Source organism: Taudactylus pleione, unplaced genomic scaffold (genome assembly GCF_031769625.1).
Source record: "Taudactylus pleione unplaced genomic scaffold, aTauple2 ptg000040l, whole genome shotgun sequence".
Classification (NCBI taxonomy): Eukaryota; Metazoa; Chordata; class Amphibia; order Anura; family Myobatrachidae; genus Taudactylus; species Taudactylus pleione.
The window spans coordinates 22,221,474-22,244,374 of record NW_028284442.1 but is presented as its reverse complement, the minus strand read 5'-3'; the positions used below and the strand labels follow the sequence as shown (position 1 = coordinate 22,244,374).

At 44.9% G+C, this 22,901-nt stretch overlaps 1 protein-coding gene across 1 annotated transcript in view; it reads right to left on the bottom strand.

Annotated features, from left to right (window-relative positions):
• The window catches only part of CUX1 (cut like homeobox 1), a 362,119-nt gene that overhangs the window by 289,683 nt on the left and 49,535 nt on the right, over nucleotides 1-22,901 (bottom strand). The window contains exon 2 of the mRNA XM_088454694.1: nucleotides 13,834-13,944. Within this exon, the coding sequence (XP_088310820.1) occupies nucleotides 13,834-13,944 (111 nt within the window). The remainder of the gene's footprint in view (nucleotides 1-13,833; nucleotides 13,945-22,901) is intronic.

Below are 22,901 nucleotides of genomic sequence, written 5' to 3'. Positions count from 1 at the left end.
GTTAAATACACAAATTGTTTACTGGAATTCCTACACGGTTAACTAACTAGTTTGGCAAATAATGTTATTACAATATTTTCTGTCCAAGGCTATTGAAGTGTGTTACATTTTTGCTAAGGCAGTGGAATTTACAGAAAAACTGACCAATGTTGTTGCAAATTTGCACAATCACAAAAAAAACTCTCTCCCTAGTTATGACGCAATATTCAAATTGGGCCAGATTTAGACACAAACCAGATGGTACAAGTCTGATTGTTTGAGCTCTGTGCATGTGCAAATCTCTCGCAGTGTCCTTAAGCCGCAGTGTCCTTAAGCCGCATCATGGTTGACTTGCTGCGGCCATTTGGGGGCAGGGAGTGAGCGGGGATTGCCACCATTGCCCATGTTTTCTGGGAGTGCAGAGGCCATGGCCTGAGTCTTCTGATGTAGATTTCCTGGCCCCAGCTAAGCAGTGCCGGCTGTCATTCTGAGTAAGCTTAGGCTTATTCAGATGGGTGATGGCTGCTTCTTCGAACGCAGCATCTGCGATGCTGTCAAGGGGGCTGTTTTGGCAAACAACTCTGAATCAGGCCCATTATTAAAAAAACACTGCAAAATGGATTTTAAACTTTAAAATGAAAATCTAAAATACAAACTTGCCTACTTTTTAAATCTAATGGCGCGAATCCACTAGCCCATAAAATGAACGAGTGATCGATATTGTTATCGTTCAACCGTTCATTATATAGGCCATTGGTTATGCCGTCAATGACCAGCGATTTGCGCGCCAGCTGGTCGTTGACGACATCTATCATACCCTAGACTTGCAGAGCAACCTGACTATATTGTCAGGTTCTGAAAGTACGGGGATGAGGGAGGGTGTCGTCACTAAACAATATCGTGATCGATATCGTTCAGCGTGGGTGCTCAATGTTGTTAAGGACATTGGGCACTCCACTGCCGGGGACACACTACACGATATCGCTCATGGAGCAAATCATGTAATGGATATGCTTTATAAGAGCACGGGCAAGGGGGCATGGTGACTTGTTCCATGTCATGCCAGCCCCAACTCCTCTGGTCTAAACTCCCTGGAGAGCATCCTGATATCTGTGAATCTCCCGGACATCACAGGAGAGCAGGTAAGTAAGAAATACATGCATAAATACACACTAAAGAAAAAAGCAGGTCCTCAATATTTACCATTTAATCATCATTTCGGTGTTTAATAAAGTTGTTTAAAACAATAAAAAAAAACAAAGGGGGGGTAGTTTTTTTTCTCTAAAGAGGCGTAAAATGAAAAAGATATTGCAAATTATTTTTTTCAACAGACAATGTCCAATTTTGATTACATTTATTGCTTTCCTCCACTTCTGTATTACTTGTTTTAAACATAGTACTGTTGTTTTTTTTTTCTATTACAGTTCCTGTCTATGGAAAGCATTTAGTGGGAACAGTGTTAGCTGTAGGCCACATTAATATGGGGAGGTATAGAAAACAGGCCCTTTTGGGTACCGATACGTTGACCAATGACACCCTTTTATTGGCCTACATGTGGCAAAAGATGTAACTTTTTACGAACAAGACGATTGGCGAGTGCCCTCTTTTTGGATTGTATTTAGAAGTCGGACTACGGTTTCTTTTTGGAGGAGTCTATTGCACGGAGGATGATTCAGATGAAATATGCAAGAGTCGGTTTATAGTCTATGTATGTATGTATGTATGTATGTATGTATGTATGCATGCATGCATGTATGCATGCATGTATGTATGCATGCATGTATGTATATTCCTTATTTATTAGATTTGTATTTTCTTATTTTCTCCTATTTCCCACAAAAATAGTCCTGGTAGCCGTCCAGTCTTCCAGTTGCCCCAAGACTGAGGGGTCTATTTAATAAGCCTTTGATGGAGATAAAGTCGACGGAGATGAGGTACCATCCAACCAGCTTCTGTAATTTTTCAAGCACAGCCTGTGACATGGCAGTATTGTCTGGTACCTTATTTTTCTTCACCTTATCTCCATCCAAGGCTTAGTAAATAGACCTTTGAGAATCAATCCGTTGCCCTGGTGAAATTGTATTGGTAAATTGCAGTAAAGAGAAGAGTTCTTTCCCTGCGATAAGCAGCAATAATGTTTATTATAGCTCGGAAATAGTAAATTGGGGGCTTAGTCAATATTGCTTACATGAGTGCATAACCACATACTTTAGTGTTTTGGTCAAATGACAGAATGCATAATAAATGGGAGTTCCTCCTACATTCTGGTTAGCCAGTTACACCCCATTCACGCAGTGGAAGTAATTATAGACTAATATTTCTGCTCTGCCCAAACTATTCTGACTGGATTTTGAGAATATAGAACAATTGACTTTGGCTTACACAAAATAATAAAATCATAAAAAGGTGTTACAACAGAAGTCTCAAGTATAAACACTAACACATCCTTAAAATTCAGGGGCTGACGTTTTGAGCAAATTATATATTGAATAAATCTTTGAAACACATTATAAAAGGTTCTCAAAATTGTATTTGTAGTTTTAGCTCCTGGAGAGAACAATTGGATGACCTGCATAAGAAAACTGCAAAATCGGTACTCAGAAAACCAAATTATAAGGGTTTGGCTGAAGCCAAGTATTGCAATAAACCAGAGCCGGCCCTAGCCCATTTGGTGCCCTAGGCAAAATTTTGACTGGTGCCCCCTAACAACCTCCCATACCGAGCTGAATAGCCCCTCAGGTTAAAAACAGGCGGCCCTCCTCAGTAGGTGCTGTCGACCTTTTAAGACCCATCTGTCTTTTCATCAGGACATGTCCTGATGAAAAAACCAATGGGTCTTGAAACATCAACAGAACCTGTGTGATTTATGCCAAAATATCACTTTGTTACAACTACTGAGGAGTACCGCATGTTTTTTTCCTGAGGGGCTGTTCAGCTCGGTATAGGAATTTGTTAATTACAGTCAGGTCCATAAATATTGGGACATTGACAGAATTTTCAGATTTTGGCCTCTATTCACCACCACAATGGTTTTGAAATGAAACAAACAAGATGTGCTTTAACTGCAGACTTTCAGATTTAATTTGAGGGTAATTACATCCAAATCAGGTGAACGGTGTAGGAATTACAACGGTTTCAATATGTGCCTCCCACTTTTTAAGGGGCCAAAGTAATGGGACTATCAACTCAAAAGCTATTTCATGGACAGGTGTGGGCGATTCCCTCGTTATTTCATTATCAATTAAGCAGGTATAAGGTCTGGAGTTGATTCTAGGTGTGACATTTGCATTTGGAATCAGTTGATGTCGACTCTCAATATGAGATCCAAAGAGCTGTCACTATCAGTGAAGCAAGCCATCATTAGGCTGAAAAATCAAAACAAACCCATCAGAGAGATAGCAAAAACATTAGGTGTGGCCAAATCAACTGTTTGGAACATTCTTAAAAACAAAGAATGCACCGGAGAGCTCAGCAACACCAAAAGGCCCGGAAGACCACGGAAAACAACTGTGGTGGATGACAGAAGAATTATTTCCCTGGTGAAGAAAAACCCCTTCACAACAGTTAGCCAAATCAAGAACACTCTCCAGGAGGTAGATGTAGTAGATGTATATGTGTCAAAGTCAACAATCAAGAGAAGACTTCACAAGAGTGAATATAGAGGGTTCACCACAAGATGCAAACCATTGGTGAGCCACAAAAACAGGAAGACCAGATTAGAGTTTGCCAAACAAAATCTAAAAAAGCCATTACAGTTCTGGAACAACATCCTATGGACAGATGAGACAAAGATCAACTTGTACCAGAGTGATGGGAAGAGAAGAGTACGGAGAAGGAAAGGAACTGCTCATGATCCAAAACATACCACCTCATCAGTGAAGCATGGTGGTGGTAGTGTCATGGCGTGGACATGTATGGCTGCCAATGGAACTGGTTCCCTTGTATTTATTGATGATGTGACTGCTGACAAAAGCAGCAGAGTGAATTCTGAAGTGTTTTGGGCAATATTATATGCTCATATTCAGTCAAATGCTTCAGAACTCATTGGACGGCGCTTCACAGTGCAGATGGACAATGACCCGAAGCATACTGCAAAAGCAACCAAAGAGTTTTTTAAGGCTAAAAAGTGGAATGTTATGCAATGGCCAAGTCAATCCCCTAACCTGAATCCGATTGAGCATGCATTTCACTTGATGAAGACAAAACTGAAGGGAAAATGCCCCAAGAACAAGCAGGAACTGAAGACATTTGCAGTAGAGGCCTGGCAGAGCATCACCAGGGATGAAACCCAGCGTCTGGTGATGTCTATGCGTTCCAGACTTCAGGATGCAATTGCCTGCAAAGGATTTGCAACAAAGTATTAAAAAGTGAAAGTTAGATTTAGGATTGTTTAGTTTGTCCCATTACTTTTGGCCCCTTAAAAAGTGGGAGGCACATATAGAAACTGTTGTAATTCCTACACCGTTCACCTGTTTTGGATGTAATTACCCTTAAATTAAATCTGAAAGTCTGCAGTTAACTCACATCTTGTTTGTTTCATTTCAAAGCCATTGTGGTGGTGAATAGAGCCCAAAATATGAAAATTCTGTCAATGTCCCAATATTTATGGACCTGACTGTATATGCTAGGAGGGCAGCCTCAAGACTACCAGTAAATGTATCCAGAGTGCCGGGCTGAAAGTATGTATACACACACACATACATTAATTATATACATGCATACACACAATATATATATATATATAATATGAGATATGGTAAGAACTTACCCTTGTTATCTCTATTTCTACGAAGTCCATAGGGTTCCACAGGATACCTTGGGGTATAGGTGTGACGTCAGTCGCAGGGCACCAAAGAGTTAAGCTTTCAGCCTCCCAGGATGCACTAGGTCCCCCTCCTATACCCCGCCCCCAGGCCAAGGCACCTCAGTTAGTTACCAAGCCATAGGCCGGAGGAGGAGAAGGAAGAGAGAGAACAAAGATCTGGACACATACAAGAATCACATTCTCACCAGAGGGAGACGGAAAACCGGTGACCAGAGCAAAGCCCATCTGCAGCACAGGTGCGACAGGGCGGGAGTCCTGTGGAACCCTATGGACTTCGTAGAAATAGAGATAACAAGGGTAAGTTCTTACCATATCTCATATTTTCTACTTCAGGGTCCATAGGGTATCCACAGGATACCTTGGGGATGTCCCAAAGCAGTATCCTTTAAGGGTGGGGACGCTCCTGTGCAGAAAGGAGAATCCGCCGCCCGAAGGAAGCATCCTGAGAGGCGAAGGTGTCAAACCTGTAATACCTCACGAAGGTATGGACAGAAGACCACGTAGCAGCCTTGCAGATCTGAACTGCCGAGGCACCACGTCAAGCTGCCCACGAAGGACCCACAGACCTAGTGGAATGAGCCTTCAGAGAAGGAGGGACCGGTAGGCCTTCATGAAGATAAGCTTCAGAAATAGCCATACGGATCCAGGCTGCCAAAGTTTGCTTTGAAGCAGGCCAACCCTTTTTACAGAAGCCATAGAGGACAACAAAGCGTCCGACTTCCTAAACAAAGAAGTGCGGTCCACATAAGTCCTTAAGGCCCGCACAACATCCAAAGAGGCCTCACCCACGGAAAGACCCGGTGAGTTAAAGGCCGGAACAACTATTTCCTCGTTAACATGAAACTGGGAAACAACTTTGGGAAGAAACTTGGGCCGAGTGCGGAGCACTGCCCTGTTCCCATGAAAAACCAAGAAAGGGGGTCTACAAGAAAGAGCCCCTAACTCAGAAACACGTCTGGCTGAAGCAACGGCCAGAAGGAAAACAGTCTTAGCTGTTAGCCATTTAATATCCACTGAGCCCAGTGGTTCAAACGGCGGTCCTTGGAGAGCCCTCAGGACCACAGCCAAATCCCAAGGCGCCACAGGTGGAACAAAGGGCGGCTGAATACGGAGAACACCTTGCATAAAGGTGCGCACATCCGGGATTGTAGCAATCCTACGGTGAAACCAGACAGATAGGGCCGAAACCTGTACCTTCAAAGAAACAAGGCGAAGCCCATGATCTAGTCCCGCTTGCAGGAAGGCGAGAATCCGAGACAGACGAAACTCCCGCGGTGCATAACCTCTCGGTCGACACCACTGGAAGAACATATGCCACACGCGATGGTATATCCTCGCGGAAGACGGTTTCCGAACTCGTAACATGGTACGCACCACAGAGCTGGAAAACCCCCGGGACCTCAGCATGGCCGTCTCAATAGCCACGCCGCCAAAGACAGCCGAGTCAGGTCCGGGTGAAGACAAGGACCCTGAGACAGAATGTCCGGTCGTAGCGGCAACCGCAGAGGACTGTCCACGGACAGACCCTGAAGGTCTGAGAACCAGTGCCGTCTGGGCCACGCGGGAGCTATCAACAGGAGCATCCCTCCTTCCTGTTTGAATTTCCGGACTACCCGTGGAAGAAGGGAGACCGGAGGGAACAGGTATGTGAACCTGAACGTCCACCGGACGGACAGAGCATCCACCAGAGACGCCCCTTCGTCTCTTGTGCGAGACCCGTACACCGGCAACTTGTTGTTGTGCCGGGACGCCATGAGGTCGATTTCTGGAAGACCCCACCTGTCCACCAGTAGTTGAAAAACGTCCGGGTGCAGGGACCATTCCCCTGGATGAACGTCCTGGCGACTTAGAAAGTCCGCCTGCCAATTTAGCACTCCCGGGATGAAGACCGCTGATATGGCCGGAAGATTGCGCTCCGCCCAAACCAGGATCCGAGAGACCTCTACGAGAGCCTCCCGACTGCGAGTTCCTCCTTGCCTGTTTATGTAGGCCACGGTGGTAGCATTGTCCGACTGGACCTGCACCGGGTGACCCTGGAGAAACCGCTGTGCCTGCAGGAGAGCATTGAAGACCGCACGGAGTTCCAAGATATTTATTGGAAGCTCCGCTTCTGTCGGCGTCCACCTGCCCTGGAACAAGTGTGGACCCGAAACTGCTCCCCAGCCCCGAAGACTGGCGTCCGTTGTCAACAGGACCCAATTTGGAACCCAGAACGGACGTCCCTTGTTGAGGTGGGTCGTCTTTAACCACCACGCAAGGGACAGGCGAACCTCCGGGGTGAGCACAATCGTCTGGAACTTCAGAGACTGAGGCAGCCCGTTCCACTTGGACAGGATCAGGTGCTGCAGAGGTCTGGAGTGAAACAGAGCGTATTCCACCATGTCGAACACCGACACCATGGAGCCCAGTAACCTCATCGCCGAGTGTAAGGACACCCGGCGGCTGTGCAGACAACTGCGCACCCTTGACTGTAAAGCAGAGATCTTGTCCTCCGTCACGAAGATCCTTTGCTGTCCCGAGTTCAATAAGGCTCCAAGATGCAGAATCCTCCGAGACGGGATTAGAGTGGACTTCTGCCAGTTGATTAGCCAGCCGTGCCGTTGCAGCAGTGCAATGGTCAGGTCCAAGTGGTGTAACAGGAGCTCTGGAGATCCTGTCACCAATAACAGGTCGTCCAAGTACGGCAACATGCGGACTCCTTGCAGCCGCAGAGAAGCCGCCATGACCGTCATCACCTTGGTGAAACACGTGGTGCTGTCGCCAGGCCAAAAGGTAACGCCCGAAACTGGAAATGGTCGCTGCGGTTGCAAACCGAAAGAACTCTTGATGGCGCAAAAGAATAGGGACATGCAGGTAAGCGTCCTGTATGTCCAATGACACCATGTAGTCCCCAGGTTCCAGCGCCAGAATGATGGACCGTAGGGTCTCCATCCGAAACTTCGGGACCCGCAAAGACTTGTTGAGTGCTTTGAGGTTGAGAATCGGACGATATGACCCATTGGGTTTCTGTACCAAAAATAGATTTGAATAGAAACCCTGGCCCCTCTGGGAGAATGGAACAGGCACTATAACTCCAGCCTGGAGCATAGTGTGCAATACCTTCCGCAGCTCCGTAGCCTTGTTCCGGTCTGATGGTAGACCCGTGGTGAAGAATCGAGCCGGGGGTCTGTGCCGGAAGGAGAGGGCGTACCCGTGAGAGACCACCTCCAGAACCCAAGTGTCTGTCGTAGTGAACGACCAACACCGGGAGAACTGCAGCAGGCGGCCTCCCACCCTGGGATCCCCCAAGGGGAGACCCGGACCGTCAGGCCGCAGGCTTGTCATCTGGCTTGGGGGCCGGACGTCTGGTACTCCATGCCTGTTTCCGGGGCTTGCCCGATTTCTTAGGGCCAGCCTGTCGAGGAAACGACTGTGGTTTGGGCCTGCCCTGGGCCCTAGATGACCGAAAGGACGATGGTCCAGAACCAGAAGGAGCAGCGGCCGACGGGAGACAAGCAGATTTGGCTGCCGCCAGCGTGGCCACAATCTTATCCAGATCCGGACCGAAGAGAACTTCTCCGGTAAACGGCAACGCTTCCAGACCTTTCTTGGATCTGCGTCCGCCTTCCAGGATCGCAGCCACAAGGTGCGACGAGCAGCTACCGCTGCTGAAGAAATTCTAGACACCAGAGTACTAATGTCTAGAGCCGCCTCGTTGATGTAGGTGGCCGAATCACGGAGATTGCCAATCAACTCCGCTTGTTCGGCCGGACAGTCGGATTCAAAAGAAGCCTCTAATGAATCCGCCCAGCGCTCCATCGCTCTGGCAACCCAGCAAATGGCCATAGCCGGCCGTGCTGCCCCCCCTGCAAGGGAATAAGCGGACTTCAGGCAGATTTCTACCTTGCAGTCCGTAGCATCCTTAAGGGAGGACATGGATGGCATCGGCAATGTGGCACTACGGACAAGACGGGTCACGTGAGAATCCACCTGTGGAGGGGATTCACACTTAGCAAAATAATTATCCGCGAACGGATAAGCCACCGCCAGGCGTCTCTGCGGCTGGTATCTTTTGCCAGGTTGTTTCCACGCCTCCTCTAAATGGTCCACCAACTGACCCGAAAGAGGAAAGACTGTGGCATCGCCCTTCACATCTTTGAAAAAGGCATACTTAGATTTAGCCGCTGGGGGAACTTCGTCCTCAATCACCAAGGCTGTGCGGACCGCCCGAATAAGTCCAGGAATATATACTTTGGACTTAGCATCAGCGTCCTTAGTATGGAAAGGTTCCTGATCGTAAGGATCCAGAATCTCCCCATCATCAGACGTCCCTTCGTCATCCTCATAAGGAGCGGACAGAGACGCCACCGGCCTTTTATGAGGCCGCATCACAGACTCCCCTTGCAATACATCCGACAAGTGCTGTAAAGAACTCGTCAGGGAGTTAACCCACGCTGGCTCCTGAGAACCCGGGTGCGGGGAAATAGGGAGACTGTGGGGTACCACCAATTGTCGTGGGAACCCCTGCATGGGTGACGACACCACAGACTGCTGGGACAAACCCATCGGAGTAAACGCGGGCTGCGGAGCTAACTGGCCCACTAAAGCTGTTAACGCCTGAGCGAAACAAGCCCAGGGCGGCTCCTGTACCGGTGCTGTAACCGTAATAGGCCGCGCCATGGACAACACTGCCGGCAAAGGCCCTCCGCGCTACCCTCCCCCTCCGCTAACGGTACTTTGCACGTGGTACACTGTAGCCGGAGGGGAAAATCACTTTCAGACATGATGGCACCACGTATGTGACCTCTCTCACCAATTAAGTATTAAATAGGCGAGAGACCACCCTGCAGCACCGCACCGCAAGGGCTTTAGCAGAAAGAACAGGGACAGTAATAAAGCTGACAGTTTAGTGAAGAATAGTTACAGGCAGCGCTAGCACAGTCACATACAATGCAGAGAAATAACAATTCCTGCACTAACAGCGCTGATCACTCAACTACACAGACACAGGGCCTGGTAGGACACAGCGCTGCATACACAGACCTGAGCCACAGCGGAGGAGAGGTATGCGGGGGGACCCAGACCACGATGCTTCCTTCCAGACTTCCAGCAGCGTTCACCATGCGTTGCAGAGAAGATGGCCGCCGAGGAGCAGAGAGAAGCTGGCCTGGGGGAGGAGCGCTGACACAGGACCAGTCAGCACAGTGCAGAGAGGGCTGTGTGCAGCGGGGGAGGCGCCGGCTGTGAGACAGGGAAGGCGCGCTCCCCTGGCATGCATTTAACCCCTGGGACGCCGCAGCGCTACCGCTCTGCTGCGGTCCGCTGTCCCAGGGGGTAGTGGAAGCGCAGGTTGGTCGCCTGGCTCCACGCTGCAGCCAGTCCCCAGGGAGCCCCCTGCCTGGGGACTTAGGACCATGTGATCAGCGGGGACCCACCGCGGGACCCCGCTGCTTACCTCTGTCCCCCTTGAATCCGGCCATGGTCCGGAGCATCTGGGGTCACCGCTAGCTGTGACCCCAGACGCCCACCAGCATCCCCGGATCAGTACCGGCGTTCTGGTACCGGCGGGGTGTAGGGAAGACAGCATGGACGTCAGGACTGACTGTCCATGCTGTTCATCCAGTTGTGCAGCCACAGCTGCATGAAGAATAAGCTTCAGGGGCTCTTCTAGCCCCCACTCCAACAGGTGCACCCGACTCCGGCCGGGCACCAAACTAAACTGAGGTGCCTTGGCCTGGGGGCGGGGTATAGGAGGGGGACCTAGTGCATCCTGGGAGGCTGAAAGCTTAACTCTTTGGTGCCCTGCGACTGACGTCACACCTATACCCAAGGTATCCTGTGGATACCCTATGGACCCTGAAGTAGAAATATATATTCCCCCCCCAGCAGTGCCCCTAGTAGTAGTCAGTGACCCTAGCAGCAGACCCCCCCAACAGTGCCCCCAGTAGTAGCCCCCCCAGCAGTGCCCCCCCCAAGCAGTCCACCCTCAGCAGTGCCCCTAGTAGTAGTCCCCCCCAGCAGTGCCCCTAGTAGTAGTCCCCCCCAGCAGTGCCCCTAGTAGTAGTCCCCCTCCCCTCCAGCAGTGCCCCTAGTCGTCCCCCCTTCCAGCAGTGCCCAACAGACACACACACACGGAAAAAAACCAAAAAATTCCACTTACCTTATTCCCCACTCCTCCATCCAACGTCCTACCGCGCCGGCCCGCTCTGCATGATTGGAGAGACGTCATTGGAGCTGCCGGCAGCTGTGTGTTTGTTCCTGGCAGTGTAGTGCGGACTTCACTTATGAACGGTCCACACTACCGCCATGCGCCTGGTCCGATAGAAGCAGCAGGGTGGCTAAAATGGAGGCAGAGCCGTGTCAGTCACGGCTCTGCTCCGCAAACGCCCATGGGAGGAGTGGACACGGCTGGGCATGCCTATGCCTAGGGCCGGCTCTGCAATAAACCTGCACAGTTTGGCCGGCATGAGAACTGAATTCTGGTTGCAGTGATCTGCAACCTCAATCTTTGTTACCCTTTACAATAACACGTCCACTTCCTTAGTATTTCACATACATTAAATCAATTTGGGAACTACTTGGTCAAATCTATTAAGCCTGCATGATCTTTTATTCCATGCATACTGTACATTGACAACCATAGCAATAATCCGAAAATGTAAGCACCAGCGTTAGTCTATCCGATTTGGGACTTGTCCATTCCTGCATTAGATGTTTACTATAATGATTTTAGACATTATAGGGCTGATTCAATTACACTCTGGAACGGCTTCAGCCGACTTTGCGTTATATGATGCAGAAGATGATTTCTGCTCATAGAGGTACAAGCAGAATTCAGTTTACAGTAACTGTGCTTAGAGGAGCAGAATGTAATTGAATCACCCCTAGGTGTTTGTTGGTGACATGTCATGAACTGGGAACTGTCTGGGGAGTGTCTTGATTTGAAAGTGAAACAGAGGTATTTCCTACATATCAGGGTTTATAGCCAAAATCTTATGGTCTCAAACTCCATGTCCCTTAATCCATATTTTTCACCATTGTTAAATGTGCCTGTGGTAGTAGGCAGCGTTCACAACAGTCATTTTGTTTGAGTATATTCAACACTTTGGCAACTCTCATTAAGTTAAAAGGCATGCTAGAGAAATAAATGGATACATTTCCACATGCTTGATGTGGCAACGAGTGATGTGTGTGGCGTGTTCTGTATGTGCAGGAAGCTAACTGCATTTTTCAAAAAACTTTATATTACTGTGTGTGTATATATATATATATATATATATATATATAATTATTTTTTTGTTTGTTTGTTTAAGGGGAGCTAATAGCGGTTATGTCCTTTATAATGATGTCTTTCATGCATATACTTCAACATGAAATGATCTACTTAACCATACGGTATCAATATATTTATTTTGAGCCAGTTAGGAATTATGTTTTCAGGATGGCATGTTCAAGAACATTTTTGTCTCTCTTTATGATTGATAGGAAATTGTTTTTGAAGCCTTTATATTGTAAAAACATCTAATCTAAGGGTCCAGCTTGTTCACAAATCTGATTTTTCAGACCTGACAGCCCTCTTCTCTGTGCAGATACCAAATGTCAAAATCCGTCTTTAGAGTGCATTGTATGTTTCCTTATCTAAAAAGGTGCCCGTTACTCAGAGGATGTTATTATAATTCCTGACATTTTGCATAGTACACGCAGATATATAGATTTATTTAGGGGGAGTGAAGGTTGCTCCACGGAATAGTGATCATACTATGCATTTCATTTCCTATCTTCCCTTCTTAAAGGATGGTACTTTTCACATGCATGAGAAACGATTAGAAAGAAATTGCTCAGAGGCAATCCACCAAGAAAATATTCGGTTTAACAGTGCAAACATGAAACCAGCTGTTGATGCTAAAAACAGTTTGTGCATCCAAGGGCAAAATGCATGTGTGTCTCCAGGGTGCTAATTATATTAACTTGTTCCCTGCCAGCACACTTATTGCTCTGTGCTTTCCAATCTTCTGAGTAGGCAGAAAACACAGCGAGGGGTTATTTAAGGTATGAGCCTTTAATGTGGGCAAAAAAAATAAATATATATACACATACTGTATAAATAATGTGCATAACTCAAATGAAAAAACAAAACAAAAGTTAAAGTGCGAGAGCAGGACAAATCGGGGTCAATTCCGGGAGACCACGACTGTTACTAGAGACAATTCTGCCACATGTGTGTGTTCTTAATTCACAAAGGGCAGGACTATGCCCCTCATGTACCCAAATGAACATGGCATGGTGCCATTCTGCCAGTCTCAATCTTTCTGAAGAGCTTTGGGGACATTAACAATGGTAGAATCAGCAAGAGAGGCTGGTTGTCCTCCCATTGCTGTAACTAGCAATAGATTTTCATAATTTAAAGACAAAGTGAGTACAGAAATAGTTTAAAGAGTGAAAGTTGTGTTTTAATTTTCTTTTAAATTCTGTCAAAGATAAAACATTGTACGAATGATCAAGGTAATAATACTGTGAATATCTCCCCAGCAAACTACTGTTCTCATCTATTAATAAAGTTGAACTACAAGGTTCTTCAGTTGCCTTAAGCTGGGTACACACAAGACGATGTGTCGTCGTCTGATCCCACAGATCGGAGCGACATATCGGGTACATTTTCTAGTGTGTACCCATGGTATGCGCACTCCCGGGGGTCGCTAGTAACATCGTCCGCTGGCCCTACTGCGGGGATGACGGGGAATGTCGCCAATGATGCCATACTGCAGAATGCAGCATGACATGAACGTTCCCCTATGTTGGATCCGGCATTGGCAAGTGTGCATGCACTTGCAGCATGGCGGGTCACATTGCCGGGCGATGTCGTGCTAAGTACAAATCACTAAGGGTGTGTCCAGCATAACTGAGAGGAAGTTGACTGTGCACAGGGGAAAAAAAAGTGTCTCCCCAACAATCAAAGCTTGACTCCAGATAACTTTTAGATTGAGTGGTGCTTTAGTTGCAATCACATTTATACAGCATGTAAAACAAGAAATATTTACTTCTCAACTCACCTCAGGAGTGTTCTTCTTGAATTCTCGACTTTGATCAATAAGTTTTTTTCTGGACTGCTCACTTTCATCTTGTCTGTTTGCCAATACTGTCGCTGTTGTATCGAGTTCTCTCTGTTGGAAAAAAAATTAAAAACAACAAGAATATGAGTATGGAAATTGCTCGTTTCTTTCTTCCGTTATTCCTCACAAAATCTCAGTACAACATGCAAATGTTAAAGAAAAAAAAAAAAGACAAGAAATAGGGAAAAAATCTGAAACCGAGGAGACAAAATAAAGCAGAACGCTTCAACAAGGAAGAAATAGGTTCAAAGCAAACAGGGGAGGAGGGGGGGGGGTTAATTAATAACAATAATATTTAATAAATCAATAAATCCCAAATACAGCTCAAGAAATACACACAGAATGTTTGAAAATGCGGTGCTGGGAGAAGCTGCCGTGATCCAAACCTAACTATCCTCATGCTACATTATTTCACTGCCGATGCCACAAGAAATTATAGATATAGGGACAGGAATATTGCGCGCAGGCACTTGACCAAAATGGATGACACACAGTAATGGGGAAAGTGGAGCAGGTCCCATTTAACCCGCCCCTGCACCATCATCTGTTGTGATAAGTCAGCTGTGTACGCGGTTTCTGCTCCTCTTCCTAGAAATCAATGACTTCTACATGAGAACCAATCCCCACACTGCTCATCAGTCAAAATATGCTTGGGGGTGGGGGCTGTGCACAAGTCCTAAAGTGTCCCTTTTTCTGGATGGATATAATTTTTTTTATTAGGGAGGTATGCCTTGGTCCAAAAACAAAATTGCAAAAGGGTTTATAAAAAGACATATAACATCTATTCTTTACAGAGTACAACTACTTATGAGACACCTGGTGGGTCAGGTATTCTAATTTATTAATATAGTGCCACGATATTAAGAGAAAACACAGGGCCTCATTTATCAACTAGTTTTATCATTCACAACGAGTGATAAAACTCATTGTGTATGATACATGGTGCTCCAGCCAATCAGCTCCCAACTGACATTTTTAAAACAGATGACAGTTGGTAGCTGATTGGCTGGAGCACCATTACTATACACAACGAGGTTTATCACTCGATGCTTATGAAGCCCTGATGGGAATCAAACCCATGGCCCTAAGCCCTGTGAGACAGTAATGCTAAACATGGGAGTGCCCCTGTGCCATGGACTGGCATCGCCAAAGGCAGAAGACAAAACACACAAATATACTACAATCCACAATGACTGATGAGTTGTTGCATTTATTTCCAAATGTGCAAGTGGAAATTTCCAGTTATAATCTGTATGGTTGCTGTATTTTACAACAAAAAGAGCTTTGTTAGTAAATAAGCCTACAGAATAGCACAGCCAAAAAGGCCATATATAGACCCATGGCAAATAGAATTTTCTTCTTTTTCTTACATACTTTCCTAAACATTTAGATGAACTACATTATATACCCAGAAGTAATCTTGACAAGAAACAATATTGACAGTCTCTAGCACGGCTAACACTGTCTGAAAGTGTGACTATTACAAGGTCATCTATGAAAAAGATCCTTGGAAACAGGAGGCGTGATTTATAGAACAAGAGGAGTTCCCTAGTGTGTCAATCCTTAGGCCCGATCAATCAAGGTTACTGTATAAAAAGAAATCATAATGATCAGGGAAATAATTTACACTCTCCAGAAAAGACAAAGAGCCTATAGTGCTCGAGTGATAAATGATTATGTTCTAGATTAACTCGCTTCAACAACCACTAACAGGTCATATTTTCTCGCTCAAACACTGAGCCAGTAATGCATTCACTTGTAGGTACACAGGGAAAGAGGTCGGAATCAGAATAAAATCACGGTGCTATTGTTACTCAGTGTTACTGTGTGACCTTGATAGCAGCATAACACACTGCAACTGCTACAATGCAATAAAACAAATCATTAATAGCTACAGCATATGCAAAAGGGAGATCCAATATATATTAGATAGATAGATGTGGGAATGCCTGATTTTGCAAATACAGATTTTAGACTATATTGCAGCAGGATACAAAGCTGGGATTTTTTTTTAATGGCAGAACCACTTTAAAAGTTGCAACTTTTGCAGATATTGGACACCAAAATTTCTCCAGTCACTTAAAAGGATTAATTTTGTACACTGTTGTGCCGAATAGCCTCAACATGTTTGTGGGTGAGGGAAAATATATTTGCAGTGCGTTACGGGGGGAGCACAGCTGCCAAGTGACATGCCAAGCTTCTATTCTACAATGCATGTAATAACATACCCTTAATATGGCGTTCCAGATTACATAATACTTTCAATTATTATAAATAAATTATCTGAACAGTAATATCATGTAGTGGACAGTGCTACCAGTTAAAAAAAACAAAAACGCTGCAGTAAATTTGTATATGAAAAACAATGAGATTACATTGAATTCATATAACTTGCAAAGGGATGTTAGCCAGCATCCGGACAGTCAGGATGCCGATGGTCACTTTACCGACAGCAGCATGCCGACGGTCAGAATCCCAACAGATTGCAGAAATATTAGGGTTAGGCATCAGGGGGAGCGTTACGTAAGGTTTACGATACTTACAGAAATCTGTTGGCATCCTGACAGTCGGGATCCTGTACCGAACCCCTTGCAACATCTTTGAATCCAAATTTCTGCCCATGCTGCAGGATGCGCCTCCCCTGCAGCTGCAGAATTAGTACACAGGACCGGAATCTTTCTAATTATTCAGCAGATACCCTGTGGGTTGGGTACGGGATGCCAGTTCTCTGGATGCCAGTGATCAGAATCCCAACACCAGCATCCCAACGGGTTTAGGATACAGAGACTTGTCGGTAAGTATCCTACCCCTACCCTAAACCTAACCCTCATTCCAATAGTGCCTAACCCTCCCCCCTATTGCCTAACCCTAACCCCCCTACTTATCGTCAGAATGTCGGGATTCTGGTGCCGGCATACCAACAGCAGGGATAATAACTACATCCCTATCCTGTAACTGCATTCCCTCCATAGAATGCAGCAGAAACTTCTATCATTAAGACCTTCCACCTACTGCCAGTGTTTGGAGTTTAAAAAGGTGTACAGGGCTGCAGAACATGTGTGCACTATATAAATAATAGTAGAAATTATTTTAAACATGCGTCGGGAGGTTTATGTAGGCATCTCCAATGCATTTAACTGGGGTAAACTTAAAAATACATAATTCCAAAATATGCAATGCAAAACAGAATAAACACAGCGAAAACAGAAAGAGGACACGCAGGCACCAGAAACACAGGATTCTAGTGTCACCCTGTCTACAGCTTCTTTACTAGCATTAAAGGTCTTGCATAGTTTAATATTTTATGGAGTTATCCATACTACTCAGTGGAAGTGTACGATGCATGGCCAAGATTACATCGTGCGTGCCCCAGTCACAGAAAAAAGGAGCAGGTATCATAATCACTCATCCATCCTATTTTTTTATGCGGTTTTCACAACTTCAATAAGGTGCGAAAAGCACACACACCACATAGCGTATAGCTGTGACCTAGCCCGAATTCCAATCTGAACGTACATCATCCTTTCACATACTAGCGCGCACGAATACCCTCGTTGCCGAGAACGCTACATGAGCCTGGCTCCATCATACAGAGATCTGGTCTTTTTCCAGTCCGCCCCGTGGGCCTGATTCAGCAGAGATCGCCGATGCGTTCGCGGCTGCAATCGCGTACACAGGTCTGCTGCGAAAGTATGCTAATAAGTGCAGTCGTAAAGCACTCGCACGGACAACATGCAGACGCCTATTTCCCCTCTCGCACATCCGTAATACCTTGCAATCCAGCTAAAACATCGAAGTACATCGGAGCCACTCGCACATTTACCTCACTTGCTAACTTTCCTGTACGCAGTGAGCACTGAAGCTGCGTATGCCATCGTAGTGGCTAATTTATGCACGCCCCTGTAACGGCGTTCTAAAGCACTGGCACGCCTGCGTTTCTCGAACCACCCCCCAACGCTCACTTCCTGTAAATCTGCGAGGTCTCCGCGATCGTAGTGAGGCATTTGCGTACTGCGATGCATGCGCAGTACACAATCGCCCGTCTGCGTACGCGATCGCATCGCTATCCTTGCTGAATCAGGCCCTGTGACCGCAGTCAAACCGCATTTTCACTGCCAATGTCTAAACAGATCATAACAGCTTCTGTACAAACAGTCCTGACAGTTTGGCTTTTTGTTACAATGAAGCGTAATAACACATCAATTTGTAATCAAATAATGGATAGGAAAGGGAAAGAAATCATCAGGACTGTACCACCCGTTAAGGAACAAGACAATAGCTGGTGTCAGTCACTGTGAGGGAGCACTCCAGTATGTCACAGTGATTGTGTTTCAGGCAATGACTTTTCCCTCTGAACTGTGATATGTTTTCTTTCATTACACTTCTGGGTTCCTTCATCTACTGTGTTGTGGAAGGATTAGAAGACACAGACCTGAAGGCAGACTATTGACAACAGTTGACTATTTGCTTCCTGTCTAAACGGACATCCTGTTAAGCTCCAATTACTGCCAACTCGGCAGAGATCTCCAGGATTTCTACTGCACGCTAAAGATTATTTGATATACTGTGAAAATAGATGTGGCTAGCAGGTAAGCTTACTGTTAGCAAACAGGTAAAAGCCAATACATTCTCAGACGCCTACAAGGCATCAACCCTTGTCTTTTTTTAAAATGAAATGTGTAAGATTATCTTTAAGTAATGCATTTTTGTTTACCAGGTAGTAATTTTAAATATCAAAAAGGTATATTACCCCACAGCCACTATTCTGAAAAAAAAAATGTATATTATATATCTATCATTGTCAGTATGTATTTAAACCTGCCCTATAATAGGTGCATTTGTGCAGGACAGCACGGTTGGTGTAATGGTTAGCATTACTGCCTTACAACACTGAGGTTTTGTGTTCAATCCCCACCACGGACATAACTGTGTGGAGTTTGTATATACTGCCAGTGCTTGCGTGGATTTCCTCCAGTTTCCTTCCACGATCCAAAAATATACTGACTTGTCCAAGTTCCATGAGTCGATAAACAGATGGCAACAAGAATTATACAATTTCCTCTAAAATACACACAACACAAATACAGTCAGGTGCATAAATATTGGGACATTGACAGAATTTTCATATTTTGGCCTCTATTCACCACCACAATGGCTTTGAAATGAAACAAACAAGATGTGCTTTAACTGCAGACTTTCAGATTTAATTTGAGCGTAATTACATCCAAATCAGGTGAACGGTGTAGGAATTACAAACGGTTTCTATATGTGCCTCCCACATTTTAAGGGGCCAAAAGTAATGGGACAAACTAAACAATCCTAAATCTAACTTTCACTTTTTAATACTTTGTTGCAAATCCTTTGCAGGCAATCACAGCCTGAAGTCTGGAATGCATAGACATCACCAAATGCTGGGTTTCAACCCTGGTGATGCTCTGCCAGGTCTCTCTCTGTCAATGTCCCAATATTTATGCACCTGACTGTACATCAGATTTCACAATAGTGATCACTATTATTATTATCATTTATTTATATGGCGCCACAAGTGTTCCGCAGCGCCTTACAAGTACAAAAATCAAATAAGTATCAAGCGACTTACAATACAATACAATGCAGGACATGGATAATAAACATAGCTATATTTCAGCGACCTTTACACCCACATAAGCAGCCAAGTGTTAGTTGCCCTAGTGGGGAGTAATAGATAAATAAAAAGACAGTAGGGAGAAGCACAAGAGGATAGAAGGCCCTGCTCGAAAGAGCTTACATTCTAAAAGTGACATTCACTATACACTCTGGGCCTGATTCAGAGTTGGGAATAGAGAGAGAGAGATAGCACTTAACTGTGAACCTGGACAAACCATGTTGCAATGCAAGGGGTGTAAATACATTTTTATTTTTTTTTTGCATGTAGGTAAATACTGGCTGCTTTACATGTAGCCCACAAATACTGCACAGCTTTATTATTACTCTACAATTTAGATGTCAGTTTGGACACCTCCCTCCCAAATCTAAATCTCTCTGCACATTTTAAATCTGCCCCACCTGCAGTGCAGCATGGTTTTCACCAAGATGATCAGTTGAGAGAGATATCTCTCTCTATTCCCAACTCTGAACCAGGCCCTCTGTGTTGTGCTTCATTCGCTTTAAAACACAGTTATAGTATAATGGTTTTGGAACTCAATAAATGTAGTTTCACATACACAGGGACCCGTTTCACATACTGTCAAAATGTTTGATATACTCAGGAATTTTAATTTTATGGACTATGAGCATTACACATAGACATAAAAAGCGATTCAATACTACATAAATCACTCTCAGAGTAATGAAAGCAAATCAGAGTTTAAAATGCTCCATCATATTTTATCATATTTGTGTGCGTGAATAGACGCCAACAGCAATAGGACAGTGGAGTTTGATGATCATTGCAAATTTTTCGGCAGGGGTACAGAACCTAACTCGCCGCATACATAGATCCCTCATGTATTCAGTAGAACACCTTTCAGGATATCATTCTACATCCAGGTAAGCCCTCCTGCTATTGGGTTCTGGCAACAACCACCTTAGCGGTCACAATAGACAATGTCTGCTTTAGGTTTACCCCAAGCTAACTAAATGCCCACCTGTGAAGCACTGAGTAAGAATATAAATATAGGGGTGAACCCTCTTAGGAGGAGATTTATCAAATCTCTAAAGAAGACAAGTGGATGAGTTGTCCATAGCCGCTAATCAGCTCCTAGCTATCATTTATCAAGTACATTCTATAAAATGATAACTAGGAGCTGATTGGTTGCTGTGTGGAACTTCGCCATGTCCTCTTTAGAATGTTTCATACATCTCCTCCTTAAACGCTAAACATTTCCCCAACCTATGGTACACACATGCGTCGTGTTTTGAGTGGTGCACTAATGGAGTGAAATAATCATGGATAGAAATTATGCAAAAATACATTTTACTTTTTTTTTTTTACCAGAAAATACCAATAATAAAAATCGGATTATGAGTGACTGTATAGAGACATTGATTTTTCCTACAGACCAGCCATAGATTTGAAGTCCAGCACAAGAGCTATAGCAGCCAAGGGTGAACAGGGCATATGTGCAACCCAATTTAAATGCAGACCGACACGTATCAGCTACTTTTGTATAAAAGCTGCTTGAGCATAAATAGAAATACATTGCATCAGAATCCATTACAGTAAACCTGTAAGTGTTAATAAAGATTACACTCCGGTTAATTAAAGGATTAAGAACATACAGTATTTCCAGGCTATATAAGAGTAAAGCTGGATACACACTTTCTCGATTGAAGGCTGATCGGGTAAAACTGTCCTGATCAGCCGTGCTGAGCGCTTGCAACCGGGTTGATGGTGGCCCGCAGCGCATGTGCACGACGGAGCCGGCTCCGTCATGCGTGAGACCCGGCTAGCGACGAGCACTCTGTCGCTCCGGGTCTCGCACCAAAGGGAGCAATCACTTATCCCCTAACGCACTCTCCACTAAATGTAATTATTTTCAGAACAGTAAATAAAAAAATAAAAAAAGGGGTGGGGGTGGTGCTAGTAAAATAGAGTACTATAATATGTACTGTATTGTAAGTATAAAGCAAGAAATGCAGCCACTTTGCCCCATTGAGATTGCACATAGAAATGGCATAGAGCACATAGATTCTGAAAGAAGTTGTTCCCGATGCTTTCATAGAGTGTAGGAAGCCATGTTGTGGCCTGGTATAAATTAACCAGTTTACTAGGAACAAGTGACATCACTGCTACATCCCTCAGTCTGTAATTCCTGCTGACACTGGGGGCGATTCAATTCAGAGCAATGCTGAATAGCCCTGGGAAGGGGTTCCCAGATCTATTCAATTGACCACTCTGTTACGTCCGACTACATGATTTCTGCTCTCACCCTCCTGAGGTGTGAGCAGAAAGCAGACTTGAGTGCCGGCCGCGATGCTGTGTTTTCCGGCTTAGCACTTTGGTCGGAGAATGCCGGTTAACGTGACAAACGCCCAGCTTAAGGCATGGTAACCAGCATTCTCTGACTTAAGTGGATATAGTCGGAATTAACAGCACAGTCAACTGAAAAGCTCCGGGAACTCCTTCCCTGTGCTATTAAACATCGCGCTGAATTGAATCGCCCCCATTGTTAGAGGTTATGACCATGAACATTAGCTCCGCCCACAAACTGCCTTCCAACAGGTTTTAATATGCTTGGTCCATTCACGCAGCCTTAAGTGACCGGTAACCATGATGGATAAACACCATTCTGCACTACTTTTGTCATTTCTTAAATAATATTTGAGAGAATTATGCACCAAGCATTCAGGGCTGCAATTGCTTATAAAAAGCATAAAAAAAAAACAACATCTTTTGTGGGCAGATCAAGCATCTTGGTTAAAAGCATTGAGGTCCTGGGTCTATCTCCAAAATGGCAACACAAGTGTTATCAAACAGGCTTGGACTCACTCATGCCAAAACAGCCAGCTTCTACTGTGCCATTTATTGTGGTCAGACAATGACACTTCATCAATTCAATCTACTAAACTGGCTTCTTAAATCACAGAATCTACAGGCAGCTTTACATCCCTTTTATAGAAATCCATAGCAGTGTTCTTGGCACCCTTCTCACAATTGGCATTATATGAAGCAGAATATGAAACAATCGACATGGCATCCAAACACTATGCACTACCCAGTGACACATTATTGTTGGTTCCATACTTGTATACCAGCTCATTTTCTATTTATTGAATGTTATTTATCATTATTTTTTTTTATTCAACTGATTGATGTATTAAGTCGGCAGTGCTTGTTTAAAGGCGTCTCATTTAAAACAAAAGCTTGACAGAATTAAAAATACAGGGAAGGATTTTCTCTTGATGCTGGAAAGGCTCCAGTAAAAACTGGTTTGTACATGGGAACATGGTGTCAGTTCGTCTGACTTGTGGTTTTTGACAACATTCATCTACACTTGGCCTGATACAGTGCAATTAGTGCTTGTCAG